The 23779-nt window shown below is 42.9% G+C and overlaps 1 protein-coding gene across 1 annotated transcript in view; it reads left to right on the plus strand.

Moving 5' to 3' along the window:
* Positions 1 to 23779, plus strand: part of ADAMTS16 (ADAM metallopeptidase with thrombospondin type 1 motif 16) — a 325150-nt gene that overhangs the window by 174856 nt on the left and 126515 nt on the right. Inside the window, exons 12-13 of the mRNA XM_069730514.1 lie at positions 17583 to 17731; positions 22711 to 22883. Coding sequence (XP_069586615.1) covers positions 17583 to 17731; positions 22711 to 22883 — 322 coding nt within the window. The remainder of the gene's footprint in view (positions 1 to 17582; positions 17732 to 22710; positions 22884 to 23779) is intronic.

The raw sequence follows: 23779 nt of genomic DNA on the forward strand, positions 1-23779 counted from the left end.
GCATGAAGCCAGTACAGAGCGGTAGTCCCGACGGGGACCTCGCAAAGGCACAGGAACCCAACTGGGTGTAACACTATGATAAGTATTACTGCAGTCAGGCAATCCCCTGGTGGGCCCCTGTGCAGATCTGGGCAGCCAACCCCACTGTATGGTCAGTACTTGAAATAATTCACTTGATTTACTCTGTACAGAAAAAGCAAAATCTCATCATTCATTAACCAAAATACCCAGTTTATTATTATTATATAGAGATTTAGGTAAATTAGTGAATGAGGGTAGTGCAATATTTGTACGCAGGTAAAAATTGGGCCCCCCAAAGTCAATGTTACTGGTGGGCCCTTGGCTTCCCAGTCCGACACTGACTGCAGTAGATTATCATTTTACTTCTGTACACTCCTGTATATGTCTAGGAAAACCTTACAGAAGGGAATCAATACATGGAATTTTTGTTTTAACCCCTTTCTGACCTCGGACGGGATAGTACGTCCGAGGTCAGAAGCCCCGCTTTGATGCAGGGCTCCGCGGTGAGCCCGCACCAAAGCCGGGACATGTCAGCTGTTTTGAACAGCTGACATGTGCCCGTAATAGGCGCAGGCAGAATCGCGATCTGCCCGCACCTATTAACTAGTTAAATGCCGCTGTCAAACGCAGACAGCGGCATTTAACTACCGCTTCCGGACGGAAGAATTACGTTTTTTTGGTCGCCGCGACATTGCATTAAAATGCAATAACGGCCGATCAAAAGAACATATCTGCACCGAAATGCTATCATTAAAAACTTCATGTCGGCATGCAAAAAATAAGCCCTCAACCGACCCCAGATCATGAAAAATGGAGACGTTACGAGCATCGGAAAATGGCGCAATTTTTTTTTTTTTATAGCAAAGTTTGGAATTTTTTTTCACCACTTAGATAAAAAATAACCTAGTGATGTTAGGTGTCTATGAACTCGTACTGACCTGGAGAATCATAATGTCCGGTCAGTTTTAGCATTTAGTGAACCTAGCAAAAAAGCCAAACCAAAAACAAGTGTGGGACTGCACTTTTTTTGCAATTTCACCGCACTTGGAATTTTTTTCCCGTTTTCTAGTACACGACATGCTAAAACCAATGATGTCGTTCAAAAGTACAACTCGTCTCGCCAAAAATAAGCCCTCACATGGCAAAATTGACGGAAAAATTAAAAATTTGATATTTGATATTTTTTTTTATGGATTTATTTTGATTGGGGCGAAAGGGGGGTGATTTAAACTTTTATATTTTTTTTATTTTTTTAACATTTTTTTCAACTTTTTTTTTTTACTTTTGCCATGCTTCAATAGCCTCCATGGGAGGCTAGAAGCAGGCACAACTCGATCGCCTCTGCTACATAGCAGTGATCTGCTGATGTAGCAGAAATGTGTGCTGTGAGCGCCGTCCACAGGGTTTCAAGGACCTCTATGGTTACAATGGAGACGCATCGCCAACCCCCGATCATGTGACGGGGGTCGGCGATGACGTCATTCTGTCTGGACATTCTGTTTGCACTGTTTTGTGGCCAACAGACAAACACGGTATTCAGATTAGATGCATTGTATAATTGATGCAAATTTGAAGAAAGGGACCTCATTGATTTTTATGGGATTATCTGGGTTAGCATATGACTCTTTTCTCTTAATCCAAGAAAACAGTCCTTTTATTCCGATCAGACGCTGATGAGAGTTTGATCAGAGTGGTATCAGTTTTTCTCGGAGGTTGAGAGGAAAAAAAAAGTTTCTACACCCTCTCCAATCTGGCATCCAAATGCGGTCTGATGTTTTTCACAGAGCCATAGACTTAGGCCGGCGTCACACTTGCGAGTTTTATGGACGTAAGAGCGCAGAAACTACGTCCGTAAAACTCGCATTAAAACATATGGCACAATGATTCTCAATGGGTCTAGTCCTATCAGCCGTATATTACGGATCCGTAAAATACGGCGTTCTACGGCCGCAGAAAATCGCAGCATGCTGCATTTGTCAGCGTATCGCGCAAAAAATACGCCAATGCAAGTCTATGGGAGAGCGTATAATACGGAATGCATACGGACCATGCGTGTGCCTTGCGAGAAATACGCAACTTAATGGCAGATGTCCGGAAATGTCCAAAGGACTCAATCAGGCAGGTGAGACATGCTAATTAGCTGAAAAAGTCAGACAGTGAACCCGGAAGTCTGCTGCACGCCTCCACGGAGTGATATTCAGCATGGCAAACATTGTCAATACGGACATGCTGATAATTTTGGTCCAAGAGAGGCCTGTCATCTGGGACCAAAGAGACCCAAATTATGCCAACAGGGCACAAAAAGAGGCTGCATGGAGGAGCGTGTGTGGGTCCCTCTTTCCACATTATGACCAGCAGCCACGTGAGGCACAGCGACAGATAAGTAAGTACACCCATGTTTGAAATGTAATGTTCTTGTGAAACAGCAGGCCTTTACTACTTTGAATTTCTCATCAAGAATGTCTTAAATATTCATGAAAGTACTAGAAAGCACACCAGTAGATACATGGTGTTGTACATGATAAACGTATTTCAGTAATGTTTAGAATAGGTGTCCCTTACTAACAGTGTTTCCCATTAATTGTCCTTTCTGTGCTAGAGGTTAGGGGACTCTGTCCTTGTGGCCTTGCTTGATAATTGTGTGTGTTGTTTTTAAATTTAATATTAAATGTGCTCCATAAATGCCTATTTGTATGCTACCCTTAAATCTGTGTCTTCAATTTCACCTTGTGTGAGCACTCTGCATAATGGTCTAATCAATGTGTTTAATTTTTGTTGTTTTAGTGGGTGATGTTACAACAAGGTGGCGGAGTATCCGTGACCAGTATAGGAGGGAGAGTGTCATGATCCCAATGGCAGGGGATCACAAAAGGACAAGCACACAAAAAACAGAACAAGCTCTAGGGTGATGGAAACTGAGCTGACCGCGATCCTGAACCTAATTCACAACACTAGCAGTAGCCGGGGAACGTGCCTACGATGATTCTAGACGTCTCGCGCCAGCCGAAGGACTAGCTTCCCCTATTAGAAGAAACAAAGACCTCTCTTGCCTCCAGAGAAACACCCCACAGAAATAGCAGCCCCCCACATGTAATGACGGTGAAATGAGAGGAAAGCACATACGTAGTAATGAAAACAGAGTCAGCAAAATGAGGCCCGCTAAAACTAGATAGCAGAGGATACAAAAGTGAACTGCGCGGTCAGCGAAAAACCCTACAAAAAACCATCCTGAAATTACCTGAACTCATGTGCCAACTCATGGAACATGAGGAGTAATATCAGCCCACTAGAGCAACCAGCAACAAGGAATCACATAACTGCAAGCTGGACTAAAACAAAAATAAAGCAAAACGTGGAACAGGAAAATCAAAAACTTAGCTTGTCCTGAAGATTACTGAAGCGGAAAGCAGAGGTAACAAGACACACTGATTACATTGATCACCGGCGAGGAAATGACAAGAAAGCCAGGTTAAATAGGAAACTCCCATATCCTGATAGAACAGGTGGACACCAGAGACCGCAGAGAACACAAGTCACCCAGTACCATCTGTAACCACCAGAGGGAGCCCAAAAACAGAATCCACAACAGTACCCCCCCCTTGAGGAGGGGTCACCGAACCCTCACGAGAACCACCAGGGCGACCAGGATGAGCCCTATGAAATGCACGGACCAAATCAGCAGCATGAACATCAGAGGCAACCACCCAAGAATTATCCTCCTGACCATAACCCTTCCACTTGACCAAATACTGAAGTTTCCGTCTGGAAACACGAGAATCCAAGATCTTCTCCACAACATACTCCAATTCTCCCTCCACCAGCACCCGAGCAGGAGGCTCAAGCGAAGGAACAACAGGTACCTCATACCTCCGCAACAACGACCGATGGAACACATTATGAATAGCAAACAATGCCGGGAGATCCAAATGAAACGACACAGGGTTAAGAATTTCCAAGATCCTATAGGGACCGATGAACCGAGGCTTGAACTTAGGAGAAGATACCTTCATAGGAACAAAACGAGAAGACAACCACACCAAGTGCCCAACACGAAGTCGAGGACCCACGCGGCGACGGCGATTAGCAAACTGCTGAGCCCTCTCCTGGGACAACTTCAAATTGTCCACCACATGACTCCAAATCTGATGCAACCTATCCACCACCATGTCCATTCCAGGACAATCAGAAGGCTCCACCTGACCAGAGGAAAAACGAGGATGAAACCCCGAATTACAAAAGAAAGGAGAAACCAAGGTAGCAGAACTAGCCCGATTATTAAGGGCAAATTCGGCAAGCGGCAAAAAGGTAACCCAGTCATCTTGATCAGCAGAAACAAAACACCTTAAATAAGTTTCCAAGGTCTGATTAGTTCGTTCCGTCTGGCCATTCGTCTGAGGATGGAATGCAGACGAAAAGGACAAATCAATGCCCATCTTAGCACAGAACGTCCGCCAAAATCTAGACACAAACTGGGATCCCCTGTCAGAAACAATGTTCTCCGGAATCCCATGCAAACGAACCACGTTCTGAAAAAACAGAGGGACCAACTCAGAGGAGGAAGGTAACTTAGGCAAGGGTACCAGATGAACCATCTTAGAAAAGCGGTCACACACAACCCAGATGACGGACATTTTTTGAGAGACAGGGAGATCCGAAATAAAGTCCATGGAAATGTGCGTCCAAGGCCTCTTCGGGATAGGCAAAGGTGACAACAATCCACTGGCCCGAGAACAGCAAGGCTTAGCCCGAGCGCAAACTTCACAAGACTGCACAAAAGAACGCACATCCCTCGACAAGGAAGGACACCAAAAAGACCTGGCCACCAAGTCTCTAGTACCAAATATTCCAGGATGACCTGCCAACGCAGAAGAATGGACCTCGGAGATGACTCTACTGGTCCAATTATCCGGAACAAACAGTCTTTCAGGCGGACAACGATCAGGTTTATCCGCCTGAAACTCCTGCAAAGCACGTCGCAAGTCTGGGAAGACAGCCGACATAATCACCCCATCCCTAAGGATACCAGTGGGCTCAGAATTTCCAGGGGAATCAGGCACAAAACTCCTAGAAAGAGCATCCGCCTTCACATTCTTTGAACCTGGCAGGTATGAAACCACAAAATCGAAACTGGAGAAAAACAGTGACCAACAAGCCTGTCTAGGATTCAGACGCTTGGCAGACTCAAGGTAAATCAGATTTTTGTGATCAGTCAAGACCACCACACGATGTCTAGCACCCTCAAGCCTATGACGCCACTCCTCAAATGCCCACTTCATGGCCAAAAGCTCCCGATTACCAACATCATAATTCCGCTCAGTGGGCGAAAACTTTCTAGAAAAGAACGCACATGGCTTCATCACTGAGCAATCGGAGCTTCTCTGTGACAAAACCGCCCCCGCTCCAATCTCAGAAGCATCAACCTCAACCTGAAAAGGAAGCGAAACATCTGGCTGACGCAACACAGGAGCAGAAGAAAACCGGCGCTTAAGTTCCTGAAAGGCCTCCACAGCCGCAGGAGACCAATCAGCAACATCAGCACCCTTCTTAGTCAGATCCGTCAAAGGCTTAACAACACTAGAAAAATTAGTTATGAAACGACGATAAAAATTAGCAAAGCCCAAGAACTTCTGTAGACTCTTAAGAGATGTAGGCTGCGTCCAGTCACAAATAGCTTGAACCTTGACGGGATCCATCTCAATAGTAGAAGGGGAAAAAATATACCCCAAAAAAGAAATCTTCTGGACTCCAAAGAGACACTTTGAACCTTTTACAAACAAAGAATTGGCCTGCAGGACCTGAAACACCTTCCTGACCTGCTGAACATGGGACTCCCAGTCATCAGAAAAAACCAAAACATCATCCAAATACACAATCATAAATTTATCCAGATATTCACGGAAAATATCGTGCATAAAGGACTGGAAGACAGAAGGAGCATTAGAAAGTCCAAAAGGCATCACCAACTACTCAAAATGGCCCTCAGGCGTATTAAATGCGGTTTTCCACTCATCACCCTGCTTAATCCGCACAAGATTATACGCACCCCGAAGATCAATCTTAGTTAACTATTTAGCCCCCTTAATGCGAGCGAACAAATCAGTCAACAATGGCAAAGGATACTGATATTTGACCGTAATCTTATTCAAAAGACGGTAATCTATACAAGGCCTCAAGGAACCATCTTTTTTGGCCACGAAAAAAAAACCTGCTCCCAAAGGAGACGAAGATGGACGGATATGTCCCTTTTCCAAGGACTCCTTAACATAATCCCGCATAGCAGTATGCTCTGGCACTGACAGATTGAACAAACGACCTTTAGGAAATTTACTGCCAGGAATCAAATCTATAGCACAATCGCAATCCCTGTGAGGAGGAAGCGAATTGAGCTTAGGCTCCTCAAAAACATCCCGATAATCAGACAAAAATACAGGAACCTCAGAAGGAGTAGATGAAGCGATAGAAATCGGAGGTGCATCATCATGAACCCCCTGACATCCCCAGCTTAACACAGACATCGTTTTCCAGTCCAAGACTGGGTTATGAGTTTGTAACCATGGCAGACCAAGCACTAAGACATCATGTAAATTATACAGTACCAGGAAGCGAATCACCTCCTGATGAACGGGAGTCATACGCATGGTCACGTGTGTCCAGTACTGAGGTTTATTCATAGCCAAAGGTGTAGAGTCAATTCCTTTCAAAGGAATAGGGACTTCCAGAGGCTCCAGATGAAACCCACAGCGGTTGGCAAATGACCAATCCATAAGACTCAGGGCAGCGCCTGAATCCACATAGGCATCGACGGAAATGGCAGATAATGAACAAATCAGAGTCACAGACAGAATGAACTTAGACTGTAAAGTACTAATGGCAACAGACTTATCAACCTTTTTTGTGCGTTTAGGGCATGCTGATATAACATGAGCTGAATCACCACAATAAAAACACAACCCATTTTTCCGCCTATAGTTTTGCCGTTCACTTCTGGACTGAATTCTATCACATTGCATTGTCTCAGGTGCCTGTTCAGAAGACACCGCCAAATGGTGCACAGGTTTGCGCTCCCGTAAACGCCGATCAATCTGAATAGCCATAGTCATAGACTCATTCAGACCTGCAGGCGCAGGGAACCCCACCATAACATCTTTAATGGCCTCAGAAAGGCCATCTCTGAATCTTGCAGCCAGGGCGCACTCATTCCACTGAGTAAGCACCGACCATTTCCGAAATTTCTGACAATATAATTCTGCTTCATCTTGCCCCTGAGAGAGAGCCAATAAAGCTTTTTCAGCCTGAATCTCTAGGTTAGGTTCCTCATAGAGCAAACCCAATGCCAGAAAAAACGCATCCACATTGAGCAACGCAGGATCCCCTGGTGCCAATGCAAATGCCCAATTCTGAGGGTCACCCCGCAGGAAAGATATTACAATCTTGACTTGCTGAGCAGGGTCTCCAGAGGAGCGAGATTTCAAAGAAAGAAACAACTTGCAATTGTTCCTAAAATTCAGAAAACTAGATCTATCTCCAGAAAAAAACTCTGGGATAGGAATTCTAGGTTCAGACATAGGAGCATGTACAACAAAATCTTGTATATTTTGAACCTTAGCAGCAAGATTATTCAGGCTGGAAGCCAAACTCTGGACGTCCATTATAAACAGCTGAGGTCAGAGCTATTCAAGGATTAAGAGGAGGTAAGACGCAGCAAACTCTGAGGGAAGGAAAAAAAAAAAAAAAAAATTCCTCAGACTACTTTTCCTCCTACTTCAGCCAATATGATTACCACTTTTCGGGCCGGCGATACTGTCATGATCCCAATGGCAGGGGATCACAAAAGGACAAGCACACAAAAAACAGAACAAGCTCTAGGGTGATGGAAACTGAGCTGACCGCGATCCTGAACCTAATTCACAACACTAGCAGTAGCCGGGGAACGTGCCTACGATGATTCTAGACGTCTCGCGCCAGCCGAAGGACTAGCTTCCCCTATTAGAAGAAACAAAGACCTCTCTTGCCTCCAGAGAAACACCCCACAGAAATAGCAGCCCCCCACATGTAATGACGGTGAAATGAGAGGAAAGCACATACGTAGTAATGAAAACAGATTCAGCAAAATGAGGCCCGCTAAAACTAGATAGCAGAGGATACAAAAGTGAACTGCGCGGTCAGCGAAAAACCCTACAAAAAACCATCCTGAAATTACCTGAACTCATGTGCCAACTCATGGAACATGAGGAGTAATATCAGCCCACTAGAGCAACCAGCAACAAGGAATCACATAACTGCAAGCTGGACTAAAACAAAAATAAAGCAAAACGTGGAACAGGAAAATCAAAAACTTAGCTTGTCCTGAAGATTACTGAAGCGGAAAGCAGAGGTAACAAGACACACTGATTACATTGATCGCAGGCGAGGAAATGACAAGAAAGCCAGGTTAAATAGGAAACTCCCATATCCTGATAGAACAGGTGGACACCAGAGACCGCAGAGAACACAAGTCACCCAGTACCATCTGTAACCACCAGAGGGAGCCCAAAAACAGAATCCACAACAGGAGAGGCAGCAGCGGGAGAAAAGTGGAGTCGGGGCACCTCCCTAAAAGCGTAAATACCTGTACTTCGACCGCCTAACCTTCCTTAACCCCAGCATGGACCTCAGGCCGTAAGTACAAACATCATTTTTTTTTGTTTAAAATTGTTTTTGATTCTATTTTTCATTAAAAATTTGAAAAAAAAAATTATATTTTTCAGAACTCAGTCTAACCTCACAAACAGGGAGACAGGGTCTGTCTCAGAACTGGTGATTGACCCAGTTGGGGAAGGTGAAGAGGTGGCTGGTCCATCTGCTGCTTCCTCTGGCTCCATCCCTCCTGGATCCTCCACATCTGGCCATGCAGCTCCATCTGCATCCGAACCACACCAAGAGGCCCCACAGTTTGCATCTGCCGCCGCAGCATCATCATCAGCAGCAGCACCACCACCTAGCCAGGATGACCCTGGAAATAGCAGCAGCCCAACTGTTGCCCTGGATCCATCCCCACAGGCTGCAGTCAGACCACAGCGTTCACGCCGCAGGAGAGAGCTGATCCAAAGCAGGCGAAACGTTGATGCTGGGGTCATGAACTATTTGGCACAGGTTCGAGAGGATGATGGGGAGGAGGGCTTTACAAGGAGCCTTGCCCAGTACTTAAGGTCCATAGAGCGGGAGTTAAGGCTGCGTTTGAGAGGGTGTTTTCAGATCCTTATTGACGCATGCACCCCCCCAAATAACCCATACAATCTCTTGCAGATGATTGAACAGTGGCAGATGTCACGTGAAAATATTCTGCGGCCTCAGAGATTACAAGGCCAGGCTGGTCAACAAGGATCTGAAGCACCCCCTCAACGTCAGCCAACACCTCAACCCCAAACAACAACGAACCCACAATGGCAACCTCAGCAACATATGGCAGAATATCATCAACCATCCCAATATGGCCACTTGTCCTCACCTAGTGCTGGAGGCTGGTCCCAACCTGGGTATGGACAATATGGTCATTTTGGGTTGGGGTATGATTCCCGGACATATGGTCAGCAACAGCAGGGGTATGTCCCAAATCCTCGACCCACTCTTCAAAGTTTCCAGCATCATAGCTGGGCTAATGTCCCTCAGGCCACTACAACATCTGAACAGGGTGCTGGACAATTGGGCCTACAAATGCCACCTGATGCTGACCCTGAGCAAGCTACATCTCCTGCACCAACCTACCAGGACTTGTAATTTTTTTGGATTTAGGTTTTTTGTTTTTTTTTTAGTTTCCCTTTTTTTTGTTTTGGTATATTATTTTTGCCACAATATTCGTTTAGATTGTGCCTACATAGCAGTCTTTTTTGTGGATGTTGTTAAGAATGTTTTTGGCCACTAAAAAAAGGCCATTTAGATGACAAAATCTGGTTATGTGCAAAAAAAAAAACAAGACCATAACAAATGTTCAACAGTAAAAAGTTATCTTACTAACAATCAAAGTCTGTATGCGCTCTATTGATTCTTCCATCACACACACATGATATGCTGACACCCATATGTGAAATAATTAAAAACAACAGACAAAGTTTACAAATTGGTTAACACATACTTTAGAGATCAAAATAATTACACATGCAAAAATGCATAGTCTTGCCAGGGAGTAGCACCTTGAGGAGTCAAAAAATAATTTGTAAAGACATCACGAACTTTAAGACCAGAAAGTGGACGGCGCGGAGGAGGGACATATGGGGTAGGCCTACTAACATTGTTCATGAGGTGATCTTCCAAATTTTGCAAGGAACAATCATGTATTCTTGTGAAATTATGTAGAATTACACAGGCTTTGATCACTTCATTGATTGTAGCCTCACTCAGCTGGATGGCAGACTGAAGAACACGCCATTTGGCAACAAGAATCCCAAAGGCGCACTCAACCAGTCTCCGTGCCCTTTCAAGTCTCAAATTAAACACCCTCCGCCGGAGGTCAAGGTTGCGCCTGGGGTAAGGCCTCATGACGTGCCTCGTCAGTTGGAAGGCCTCATCTCCAACAAAAACAAAAGGCACTGCTTCCGCATTGGAGCCTGGGAGTTGTTGTGGTGGTGGGAGGTTCAACTGGGTGTCACGTAGCCGCCGACCCATTATGGACGAATTGAAGACCCTAGAGTCTCCAGTTCGCCCATAGGCCCCAATGTCTACAATTATAAACCTGTAGTTACTGTCAGCAACTGCTAACAGAACTACAGAGAAAAACTGCTTGTAATTGTAGAATTGGGAACCAGAGTTCGGCGGCTTACGCACCCTGATATGTTTCCCATCCACAGCTCCAATGCAGTTAGGGAAGTCACAAGTATTTTTGAAACCAGTGGCGATTTTGGGCCAATCCTCCTGTTTGGGCTCAGGCATCACAACTTTCTGCCAGATTTGTGAACAGGTTGTCCTAACAATGCCTGAAATTGTCGACCGCCCAATCAGAAACTCCAGGTGTAGACCCGCATAGGACAAGCCTGTGGACAGGAAGCTGCAATACAAGAAAAAGGTAATAAAAACATTAACATGATGACTATGAAAACAGGAATAAGCACAAGTGTATATTTCATTTACTAGGACATTATTTACAATAGAAAAAGGTTAATTTTAGAATCTTAATATAATAGAATATTTAAAACATTCTTTTATATGTGCTTGTGGCTTCATGTCCAAGTTAAGTTAATGAAACATAGTAGGACACCACACATTATGTGCGAATGTGGAATACATACCGTAAGGTTAGGAGCAGATGCTCCTCAGCAGAGATGGCTTTTCTCATCCAGGTGTCCTGATAGGTGATCCCAGGACGTAAGATCTCCAACAACATGTCAAAAGTCCTGATGGACATGCGACTATACAGGTAAAACTTGTCAGGATGTGCCCTCAAAGCTGAATATAGTCTCTGGAAATGTCCTTTACTCTAGCGTTGGGTCAATAGAGGATGCACCCACAATCTTCGTCTCCTCCTTTGCGGATGAACATTGACCGGATATGGCTGGCCAAAGCGACGAGACAACACCCAGTGAAGCAACACCTGCTGAGTTGTGCTTAAAGGGAACCTGTCACCCCGTTTTTTGAGATTGAGATATAAATACTGTTAAATAGGGCCTGCGCTGTGCGTTACTATAGTGTATGTAGTGTACCCTGATTCCCCACCTACGCTGCACAATACATTACCAAAGTCGCCGTTTTCGCCTGTCAATCAGGCTGGTCAGGTCGGGTGGGCGTGTTCACAGCGCTGTTTCTTCCTCAGCTTTACGTTGGTGGCGTAGTGGTGTCCGCACGTTGAGGTGACTAATCCACTGTGGGCATGTGAACAAGGAGCGCGCGATCTGCGCTATCACCCCCTGTCATCGGTGGGGGCGGCCATCTTCCTGGGGCCGCGCGTGCGCAGATGGAGTGCTCTGCTGAACGGGGCTTCAGGAAAATGGCCGCGGGATGCCGCGCGTGCGCACAAGAGATCGCGGCGGCCATTTTCCCAAAGCCGAGTTTGCATCTCGGCTTTGGGAAAATGGCCGCCGCGATCTCTTGTGCGCACGGGCGGCATCCCGCGGCCATTTTCCTGAAGCCCCGTGCAGCAGAGAACTACATCTGCGCACGCGCGGCTCCAGGAAGACTGAAGTGCATGGTTTTTAATTTCATATTTTAGCATTAAATCTGCTACATTATTATTCCACTCTCCGCATGTCTCTCTTTCCTGGACAGCACCTGACATTGGACTACATTATAATGGCCTTTTTTCTTCATAACTTATAGCAGTAAAGATTTTTAAATATAATATTTCCTTCATAAAGATGAGTAACTGTGTTCCTTCAGTTTAATTGATTTAGCTGGAATAAGCCTAAACTAAATTTGCATTATAAAAATAAGTATAAAAACCAAATCTGGACATAATAATTTTTGTTGTATTCCTGCATTAGGAAACCTCTCCTTTCCTTTTTTCCTTCCTACATTAATTATCATTACCAAAGGAAAATGCCGATAGTGAGGACCTTAAAGATAATGCTCAATAATTACAGAAACTATTCACTAAAGTAAAATTAGTTAAACTCTCAACCCCTTAACGCATTAACTTTCCTGCCAGCATAACTATAAGAGGGCTTGTTTTTAGAGTTTTAAATGACACAATTAATCAATTAATTTTACCATACAATGTATAGCACAGACACTGCAAAAAAATCTTAAAAACTTTGAGTTTCTGCTCACTTTCTGGCAAAAAGACTCCTTATGTACATAGAGTATTTATAGAGACATGGATTGTTTTAGGTGGACAAACCAGTTGCCATATGTTTTTTAATGAAAGCCATTTCAGGAGTTTTTCATATCCTGAAGTGGTTTTAAAGCATTTTTCAACCATTTTCATAGAGTTTAATTCTTGCAGCTTTTTTGCAGCCTTTTTATTGGACAGTGCCTAGTTTGGAGAATGTTTATTTTTCTCCCACCAGAAGTTTTTCAAAACCTAGAAGAGAAATTCTCAAAATGTTGAAGATATATGCAGGAAGTTGCCTTTATGAAGCGCCCGGCAGAGCTATGGGTATACTCGGTACCGGGCCAGTTCTTAAAGGGGATGTGTCACTGCAGCAGTGACCCGGTCCTTGGCCCTGGGCGTCCAATGAAAATGATGATAAAAGGGGAAAATAAAGTTTATAGGGGAAATGTTCGTGATGCCACCCGGTCAATATGGCTGACGCTGCAGTTTAGATCAACTGGGGCAGATATAGGTGTTAATTGTGATGATGGTAGTTGTGGTAGTTGTAGTGCAGGGCAAGTGTGCAGGAATAATTCAGAGGACACAGCTGGGTGCAGTTTTCAATGCTTTACTCACAGTTCTGTCTCCAGCTGTGTGCTGTGATCTTTGGGTCTGTGGTCCAGCCAACCCCCAGATGATTTGGGGTACACCATTTCAGGACTCCTCTCATGTTCCTTTCCTGGCCATCTCACTGTTCTGATTACTGTCTCTCCTGCCCTGCGCCTTCACACACAGTGTCCCAAGACATGCCGCGGGCCTTGTTGGGCGATGTACTATGAGTCCCCTTGGTGCTATGTGGCTTCCTTTTCAGAAAATATATGTGAATGTGTCTGTGGCACTTACAGATACCACAGCCTCCAGCCTGCTAGCTGAGACTTGCAGTTCTCCACTAGTCTTGGAGGCCAGTTCCCCCACTGAAACCTGGTCCCTCCACCCAACAGTAGTCAGCATGGATGCAGGCCCCACAGGTGGATTCCTCACTGCCCATGCCCCCAGGACCCCTTCTTTCTCTTCTTTCTGTAGCTTCCCCGTTGTCTAGCTCTCTCTCTCTCTCTCTCTGAGAGCTCCTTTCTGCACATCTCTCTCCATCTTCTTCCACTTACTCCCTGACTTCTTATAAGCTCTTCACCTAACTATGTGCTCCACACACACCCTCTACACTCTCCAGACTGGGATAAGGCCATCCTCCCATAGGGTACGCCAAGATGCCCTGACTGGAGTAGTGAGGTGTTGGATGCTGGTGTTAGAGTCCTGGGTAGTGCCCCCTCCTTACCTGAAAGTGGGATACCACACCTCTGGGTGATGTGCAGTTCTTCTGTGGCGACCGGACCTCAGGGGCACCACTTTTACAATAGAAATCAAACTTTTTTTTTAACAATTTTTTTTCACTTTCTTTTCAGAGCGGACCTGCTCCAAAAGACTTCTCAAAAAACTCCATGTGTACATACCTTTACTGTAAGATGAACAGCTGACATCTCCCTAGTCTGTTCCATACACTTGCACATGACCTGAAGCACTAAAACATTACATGTCAGTATAGGCTTAAAGGGATTGTCAACTACTTTGACAACTCTTTCTCAAACCCTGTGTTTCACTCCAGTAAAATAATGCTTAGGCAATGTGAGAGCATTGGATCCAATATGCTAATGACACTCGGCTCAAATTCTGCTTCGAGTGTGAGCTGAGCATCATAATACTGTGACCCGATCCTCGCACATGCAGTGAGGAGAAGGAGAGATTAATCTCTCTACCTTCTCCATTGCCTAGTTCAGCATATAACGGACAACAGTCGGATGATATCCAATGTTTTGCACGCACCCATTGACTTGAATGGGTGCCAAGTTTGCATGAAAAAAATTAGCAGTTCTGCTCTGCCTCATTGAATAAAACTGATGACAGTAGAATAAAAGATTTTCTCGCATTGCACTCTTCCATACTATGCGCTAGTGAGAGCGAGTCCCTATACTCAATTCTGATGCCTTCCATCATTGACGGCACAGGCTCTTCCTGGGCTCTTGTGAAATTGTCAGTCACGCGATCCCTGTAGCCAATGAATGCTGTCTTCACTTTCCTCTTATACAGACATAATTGATATCCTGAAGTAAGAGCTGTGGTTGTTCCCTCACTTCCTCCAGATGTCTTGATTTGTCTGAAGGATGGGAGAATAAAGACAATGCTGATTGGCTGCAGTGGTCAGATGACATAGTAATGTCACACAATCCTTGGGAGAGCCAGTCCCAACACTGCTGGAACAGGGCTAGCACCGGAGGTGAGTGTAAGTGTCATTTTACAGGGGGGGTTTCAATAGAGGTTATCAGAGTAGTGGACAACCCCTTTCAAGTTTCATCAGTTAAATCAGTCTCAGAAATGCAAAGTTAAAAGAAGTATATGCATATTGTCTTCAATCTGATTTATTGAGATCTTATAATTGGATTACATAGATGTAAATTAATTATGGTACATATTTTTTTTATCTCTGTTTGAATTTTCTAAGTAGTACTTGCTTTTTCCATTACATTTTTTTGTATTTACACTGAAATGGTTTGTGTGGTTTGTATTGTACATTTCCGGCCTCGCTGCACAAACCACTATAAGCACATCTGAATATACATCAATAAATTATTTTATACATAAAACCATCTATATAAAAATACTTTAAACACATTTGTCCATTGCGTTATTTATAATTCTCAGAAAAATCTCTCCGTGTGAATCCAGATGTGTACAGTAATGAGTGATGACCACCATCATACAGAATGCTAATAACTAGGTGCAACGAGAAGACAGAATAAAGCCATGCCCTGTAATTACAGGGTGCTGACGTGAACATTTCCAATTACCCGCTTATTTCATTGTCACAAATGTTCACATGAGCATTGTTCTTATGTGCTTCTTCCTGGGATCTACGGTAATTAATCCTTCTCTCTGTTACCTCATTCTTATATCTTTGTTAAATAGAGGTAAGAGATGAATAAACTATTAGAATTATTGCGCTATTGAGTGATTCCATATAAATTAATGCCGCTGACAGGGTAATTGTGGCCTGAGTTTTTTTTTTTTTAAATAACACATTTTCAGCAATGCAAGCAATATAATCTTCAAGTGAACCGTGCTGAAACGCAACATGACCAGAAATAAATAGTAAACCTCTTCTTCTATTCTTAGACATCCTATTAATTCTAAGTTTAAAAAGTGACCGCTTAAAATAGTTTTTGATGCTTAGAAAATATTTGTGCTTATTAAAAATATTTTTGCAGCAATATCTAAATGAAGAATCAGTCTCATAAAAATCTTTTATTTCTTGAACTTACAGTTTTCATTTGATTGTTCATCGCCTTTAAAACACTTTAAAAATAATTTAGAATTCTATCATAAATCGGTACATAAAGGTTCTTTGAAACTTTTTACATCTAATAGATTATATCTATATGTAATCTGTAGAATGTTAAACTTTAAATAGATTTTTTTTCAATTAGGAATTTCACATCCTTTAATGCTTGTGCCTAAAATCCTACAGCAATCCTAAAAATGTTCATAGTATAATTTCTTTATTTCAATGTATTTTGTATTTTTTTCCAGAAATTGCTATTGTCACAAGTGTCTACAACCTGTTTTACGTAAAGAAACACAGTTTAAAAAGGCAACGAAAATACCACTAGAAATGGTGCAATACGTCTTGTGTATTCAGCCTGATTTACAAAAGGGGTTTTATCATGATGAAGTGTACCGTCACATTTAGCGACGCTGCAGCGATATAGACAACGATGCCGATCGCTGCAGCGTCGCTGTTTGGGTCGTTGTGTGGTCACTGGAGAGCTGTCAGTCAGACAGCTCTCCAGCGACCAATGATGCCGAAGTCCCCGGGTAACCAGGGTAAACATCGGGTTACTAAGCGCAGGGCCGCACTTAGTAACCCGATGTTTATCCTGGTTACCGTTGTAAAAGTTAAAAAAAACAGTACATACTTACATTCCGGTGTCTGTCCCCCGGCGTCAGCTTCCCTGCACTGTGTCAGAGCCGGACGGCCGTAAAGCAGAGCACAGCGGTGACGTCACTGTGCTTAGTAACCCAATGTTTACCCTTGTTACCAGTGAACACATCGCTGGATCGGTGTCACACACGCCGATTCAACAATGACAGCGGGTGATCAGCGACCAAATAAAGGTCCTGATCATTCCCCAACGACCAACGATCTCCCAGCAGGGGCCTGATCGTTGGTCGCTGTCACGCATAACGATTTCGTTAACGATATCGTTGCTACGTCACAAAAAGCAACAATATCGTTAACAAAATCGTTATGTGTGAAGGTACCTTAAGTCCAGATTCACACGTTATTTAATTGTCAGTATACAAACTACAATGCTTGGAGTGGAATCGCTGTCCTAACCTGAACTTACAAACTCGTAAACCTATTTGAAGATTGAAGTTGGGGTCAGGAAGTTTGTGAACACTAATGCCATTTTGGACCATGAAGTTTTGTAAACGTGAACCGGACCTTGGTGAGAGTTAATGGTCAGTAGCATAAAACCACACCAAAATATTTGTGCCAGTGCAGTTTTCAAATTGATTGTTCAACGCCACTTGGCTTTTCATTTACCGTAAATGGTTTAATTACAAAAGTACACAAGCAATAGCAATCAGTTTGAAATAATGTGTACTTTTTCGCTGCAGTACTGCCATATCTTGACCTCACCATGTGAACTTATTCCTACAGTGTAAGAAAGCAATTACAGTATACTGTGAAAAAAACAATAATAGTCACCAAAATAACTTTGTTTTACAGTGGTGTCGAAGAGGTCAATGTGTGAAACATGGTGATGAAGGACCTAAACCTACAAATGGTCAATGGTCTGACTGGTCAGGTTGGTCCCCATGCTCCAGAACATGTGGTGGAGGTGTCTTATACAAGGAGCGCCAGTGTAATAACCCACGGTATTTTTTTTCTACTAATTGAAATTAACTTTATTAAGCATTGGTTGTGAATTTTCTAACTAGTCTATTTTTGAAGGTACAGAATTATAGTTACTGTTGATATTTTAGTTTTTAAATTATCGCCATGATCTAATCTACAAAATAAAGTTCTCATATGTGTCTACTAAAAATCATGAGATCATCTTAAAGGTAACATATCATGTTAATAAATGCTAGTAACCTGTAGATATTGGGATAATCTCCAGGTTAATAGCATTCTAAAGCTGTGTGGCCACTGTCTTGAAAGTCTAGCTGCTGGTAGAAAATGAACTATATTCTTCCATGCAGCCTGCAGCCTTCAGTCATAGAGGTGTGGATTCAGTCACTGCTCAGTACACAGTGAGCGGTAACCACACCCTGCCACTGACTGACAGCCAGCTCAGAAGTGCATCAGTGCAGAGCGGCTGTCAGTTATTGCCAGGGTGTGGTTACACACACTGCTCACTATATACTGAGCAGTGACTGAAGCTACACCTATATGACTGAAAGCTGTAGTCTGCAGGAAGGAATATAGTTCAAGTTCTCCCAGCAGCTGAGCTTTCAGTTCAGTGGCCACATAGCTTTAGAATGCTGTTAACCTGCAAATTGACCAAATATTAGTAGGTTAAGAGCAATTTTTGACATGACAGGTTCACTTCAACCTACCGTTAATAATTTTTTCATCTACTTTCTTGTTCAAAAGTTTTAATTGCTTTTGTATTTTCTACTTCTTAACCTACATTAATTATGATAATCTAACACATGCTGTACTCTGACTGCTGAGACCCCCAAAGACCATAAGAGCGGTTTGTTTCTGTCCCCTCTGAGATGAATGGCTACACATACTTAATCACTAGTCCATTCTTTCTCGTTAGAATTGCCAAAGATGGCAAAGTAGAGCTATGGAAACGTGAAAAATTGTTCCCCTTTAAGGTGCTCATACACAATGCAGAAAACCTTTAAACACGACAACTATCTAATGTGCGTCAGGCTTCCTAACTCTCATAACTTTCCCTATTGAAAAAATGTACACTTGAGGTAGGGATAAGTACCATCTTTTTCATCTCACTGTTTACACAGTGGTTCATGTCACCATTTTCTGAGACCCACAACTTATATATTTTTCTGTCAATAGAGCTAATGAGGTCTTGTTTTTACATAGTGAGCTGAATATTTTTTGTCAATTTTTTTGTCCAATTTTAGCGACTTTGTGGTAATATAATTTTTTTTATTTATTTCTTTTTAGATTGAGAAAAGGGGGATGTCATGATTGTATCTTCTATGTTTCTTTTTTTTAATTGTTAACTACTTTTTTCATATCTTTTAAGTCCACCAAAAGACTTGTCACTATACAGTATGCTGCAATGCTTTTGTACTTTATTGAATTGCCCATACATTGTGAGCAATCCAATGGCACCTCAGCATTGTTTTGAGAGTAAAGGTACCGTCACACTCAGCAACTTTGCAACGAGAACGACAAAAATCTGTGATGTTGCAGCGTCCTGGATAGCGATCTTGTTGTGTTTGACACGCAGCAGCGATCTGGATCCCGCTGTTATATCGCTGGTCGGAGCTAGTAGTCCAGAACTTTATTTGGTCGCTAGATCGGCATGTATCGTCATGTTTGACATCAAAAGCAACGACGCCAGCAACGTTTTTACATGGAGCGAGAACGATAAGTGAGTCGCCGTTACGTCACTGGATCACTCCTGCATCGTTCTGGAGTTGCTGTGCTTGACGTCTCTACAACGACCTAAACAGCGACGCTCCAGCGATCTAGTGTAGGTCGGATCGTTGTCTATATCGCTGCAGCGTCGCTTAGTGTAACGGTACCTGAAGGCCATGGGTGCTTAAATTGTACTCTTCAGGTTAGAACCATTTAATTGCCACTGACAGAGATTAACAGCAGAATCTATGTGGTTAATCAGTATTGATTGGAAGTTTCTTTGATCATTGCTTTTAAGAGGTAGGTCCTGGATGTGTTATACTGAAAATACTCGATACACCTGCACCCAATGTGTGATCTAAATGTAAAACAGGTTAACATGTAAAAGATTTGCTGTAGACATTTCTGCAGTGTTATAATATACATTGTGAATTCACTAAAAACCCTCCCTGCACCCTCCTGCACGCCTGATGTATTACATGGACATGTAACAATTTCTTCATGTCGGTCCAATAAAAACAGCACGATTTCACAAGCAAAAAGGGTGAGTGCCGCATTTCTTTCAATTTTTTGTATCATAGACTTTATGCTATTAATGCTGAGCACCTCGATCCCTGAGATTTCGTGCAAGCTGTTAAAGTGGAGTCACGTGTGTCCAAGTCCTGACAGTGTACTCCTCTGGTACCGTTCACTCTACAAATTTTTCTCGAGTTGTTCTGCTTATTATGCATGGGGTTGGGGAATCATAAATCAATCAATTTAAATAGCCTACAGTTACAGTAGCATAGCTTTGGATGGGCCCCCTCAGAGCGCGGGCCCGGGGCGATGTCCCACTCTGACTCCCCAGTAGCTACGCTACTGCCTTAAAGTATAATATTTTGACAGATGCCTTAAAAAAGTAATGCTACACAAACAAATATGGTGAATTATGCATGGATCAAGAGGTCTCTTCTAAATTCAGAAGTTTAAAAAATGTTTTGAGGTGCAGAAATGCTGCAGATCCACAATTGATTTACAGTACAATGTAAATCAATGAGAAAAAACAAATGCTGTGCACATTTTGCGGAAAATCAAAAAGAAGTAGTATATCACTTCTTTTTTGTGAATCTGCAGCGTTTTTGTACCCATTCCATTATAGAAAACCGCAGGGGTAAAAAACACTGCAAATCCACAAGAAAACCGCAGCAAAAACGCACAAAAAACTGCACAAACTCCGGAACTGCACAAAGAATGCAACAAATCCGCAGGTGCATTTTCTTCCAGGAGAGGCAGAATCCGCACCAGAAATTCCTAAACCTAATCCGCAACGTGTGCACATAGCCTAAATTAAAGGATGACCCTTATCCTCAAGGATAAACCTGACACATTTTTAATGTAAACCTGACACATTTTGTTTAGTAATTAATTAAACTTTTTTTAATGGATTATTTTTCCGGCTTCACACGGTTCAGAATCTTTATTGTGTACTGCACTACCTTTTTTTGCTTTCCTCTCTCCCAAACTCCATGATGAAAGGGCTGTTTTATAGTGCTTTGAGAGTAGCACTTCTGACCTGCAGGTCTTTCATACTGTATATCTCTAGTCCTGTGTGAGCTTCTCTGCTGCCCATCCTCCAAGCTCAGACAATTGTTCCCAAATGCTCAGACACTACATTGAGATATTGATTTGGCTTTTATCCTAAGTAATATTGCACGACTTGTTAAAGAGTTGATTGTGACTTGTAAGATCGCTACTTCCAACAGGTGGCGCTATAGAGTTTAAGTCCTCTTTTTCTCAGAAGAGGCAATTTGCATATTATATTTCCCAGAGGAGCATTGCATGGCGAATAAGCCTCCTTACCTTGACAAGCCAGAGATGGTATGTCACTCTCCATAAGGAGAAACGATACCCCTTAGACCCCAGACACTACATTTAAATATTCGCAGAGCTTAGAAGCTCGCACACAAGTAGAGATATTTGATAGACCTGCAGGTCAGAAGTGTTGCTTTTCTGCATGAACAAGGCAGGTAAAACAACTCTGATCGTGCATTTTTGGAAAAAGGAAAACAAGTTAAGGTAATGGAGTACATTACTAAGATTCAAAACAGGACAAAGACTGATTAATAATTAAAAAGTTTAGTTATCCTTTAAAGTTTGGTTTTCCACTTATGCTTAAGCACACACTAACTCACTCATTACCTTCCTATCCATGTAATTAAATGGGTTGTCCTCGTTCAACAATTTTTATCTCACAGGGTCCGTTATGTTTAAATTACCAGATTTAAGTGTTGGACCTGGTTGAGAGTTAGAGAGTTCAGTTTGTTATTTTATACATAACAGAGATTGTGAGTTAAAAAATAGTTGATCACAACCCACTGATCTCACAAATGGGTTCATATAGTGTGGACCAAATGTAGCTCTTTACCTACAGTATGCTACTGTTTCTCCAGAATTCCTCCCCACTCTTCCTTCATCCACTTATTTTTCATTCTATTTTTCCACTTGTACTTTTATCTAAGATTTTTTATCATTTGTCATCGCTGAATTTCATGCCACTGATTTATATGATGTAGGTAAGATATTTAAAAAAAAGAAATGCAGCTTATTAAATAAGTCCATTGTGGTGTGGTGTGCAAGAATTGGTGCTTATCAAGTAAAAATAAACACTTGGGCCCAATTCATCAAAGTTTTCAAACAAGAAATCTTGTGTACAAAACTTTAAACAGTAGCACAATTTTGCAACTTTTGCATTTTCACAGCTAGTTTCTCCCTGCTCCGACATAATGAGATGAGTGGAGGAGCCATGCTTGTTCATTTAATTCATGACGAGGTGTGGCATTCTGAACACCAGCAATCTCACTCCAGTAGCTGACTGGGAAAAAAATTCTGGGGTGGCCATGGCAGGCACACGCCACTCACCAGACATTCTGGATTCATGAAGAGTCGTACACTTCATGAATTAGGAGAGCCTGATTCCAACACTCCCACTCATCTACTTTGGCATGGACAATGATGGCCTTGATGAATTGGGCCCATTGTGTCTTTTATGTCGTCATTTTGAGCCATCTTTGTGGGAGCCTAAGTCAAAGACTGTCATATTGTTGATGTATTATATACATGCTCACCTCGTATTGTATTAGCGAGAGAACAAACCTATAGACTCTCATATATGTGCCTTCCCAGTAAATGTAGACTTTTTTTACCAGGAGAAAAGTAGAAGACTTCATTGGTCCCACTTATAAAGATGTCCTTCTTATTATATCACTCTGTGAAGTGCTCATACCCAATAATATATATTTTTCACTTTTTGGTTTAGACCGTTTCATGGTGGAAATTTCTGTGAAGGTTCTTTCCGATTATTTAAACTTTGCAGCACTCAGAAGTGTCCGAAGAATAGTATTGACTATAGAGCGCAGCAGTGTGCAGAGTACAACAGTAAACCTTTCAGAGGCTGGTACTATAACTGGAAGCCTTACACCCGTGTGGAAGGTAAGATGCATATATTTGATTTTTGCTTTTCTTTCAATCAATCATTTGTTACCTTGATTTCTGATTTGTAATAATGTGCGATTGTGTAAAGGTACCTTCACACATAACGATATTGTTAACGATATCGTTGCTTTTTGTGACGTAGCAACGATATCGTTAATGAAATCGTTATGTGTGACAGCGACCAACGATCAGGCCCCTGCTGGGAGATCGTTGGTCGCTGAATAAAGTCCAGAACTTTATTTCGTCGCTGGACTCCTGCTGACATCGCTGGATTGGCGTGTGTGACACCGATCCAGCGATGTCTTCACTGGTAACCAGGGTAAACATCGGGTAACTAAGCGCAGGGCCGCGCTTAGTAACCCGATGTTTACCCTGGTTACCATCCTAAAAGTTAAAAAAACAAACAGTACATACTTACCTACCGCTGTCTGTCCTCGGCGCTGTGCTCTGCACTCCTCCTGTACTGGCTGTGAGCGTCGGTCAGCCGGAAAGCAGAGCGGTGACGTCACCGCTCTGCTTTCCGGCCGCTGTGCTCACAGTCAGTACAGGAGGAGTGCAGAGCACAGCGCTGGAGGACAGACGGCTGTAGGTAAGTATGTACTGTTTGTTTTTTTTTACTTTTAGGATGGTAACCAGGGTAAACATTGGGTTACTAAGCGCGGCCCTGCGCTTAGTTACCCGATGTTTACCCTGGTTACCGGCATCGTTGGTCGCTGGAGAGCTGTCTGTGTGACAGCTCTCCAGCGACCAAACAGCGACGCTGCAGCGATCCGGATCGTTGTCGGTATCGCTGCAGCGTCGCTCAATGTGAAGGTACCTTAAGACTGGGATCTAGTGTGACTCTAGATCTTTCACATCTATTTCTCATGTTTGTGCCTGACTCCTATCTCCAG

The sequence above is a fragment of the Ranitomeya imitator genome, chromosome 6 (assembly GCF_032444005.1).
Source record: "Ranitomeya imitator isolate aRanImi1 chromosome 6, aRanImi1.pri, whole genome shotgun sequence".
NCBI lineage: Eukaryota > Metazoa > Chordata > Amphibia > Anura > Dendrobatidae > Ranitomeya > Ranitomeya imitator.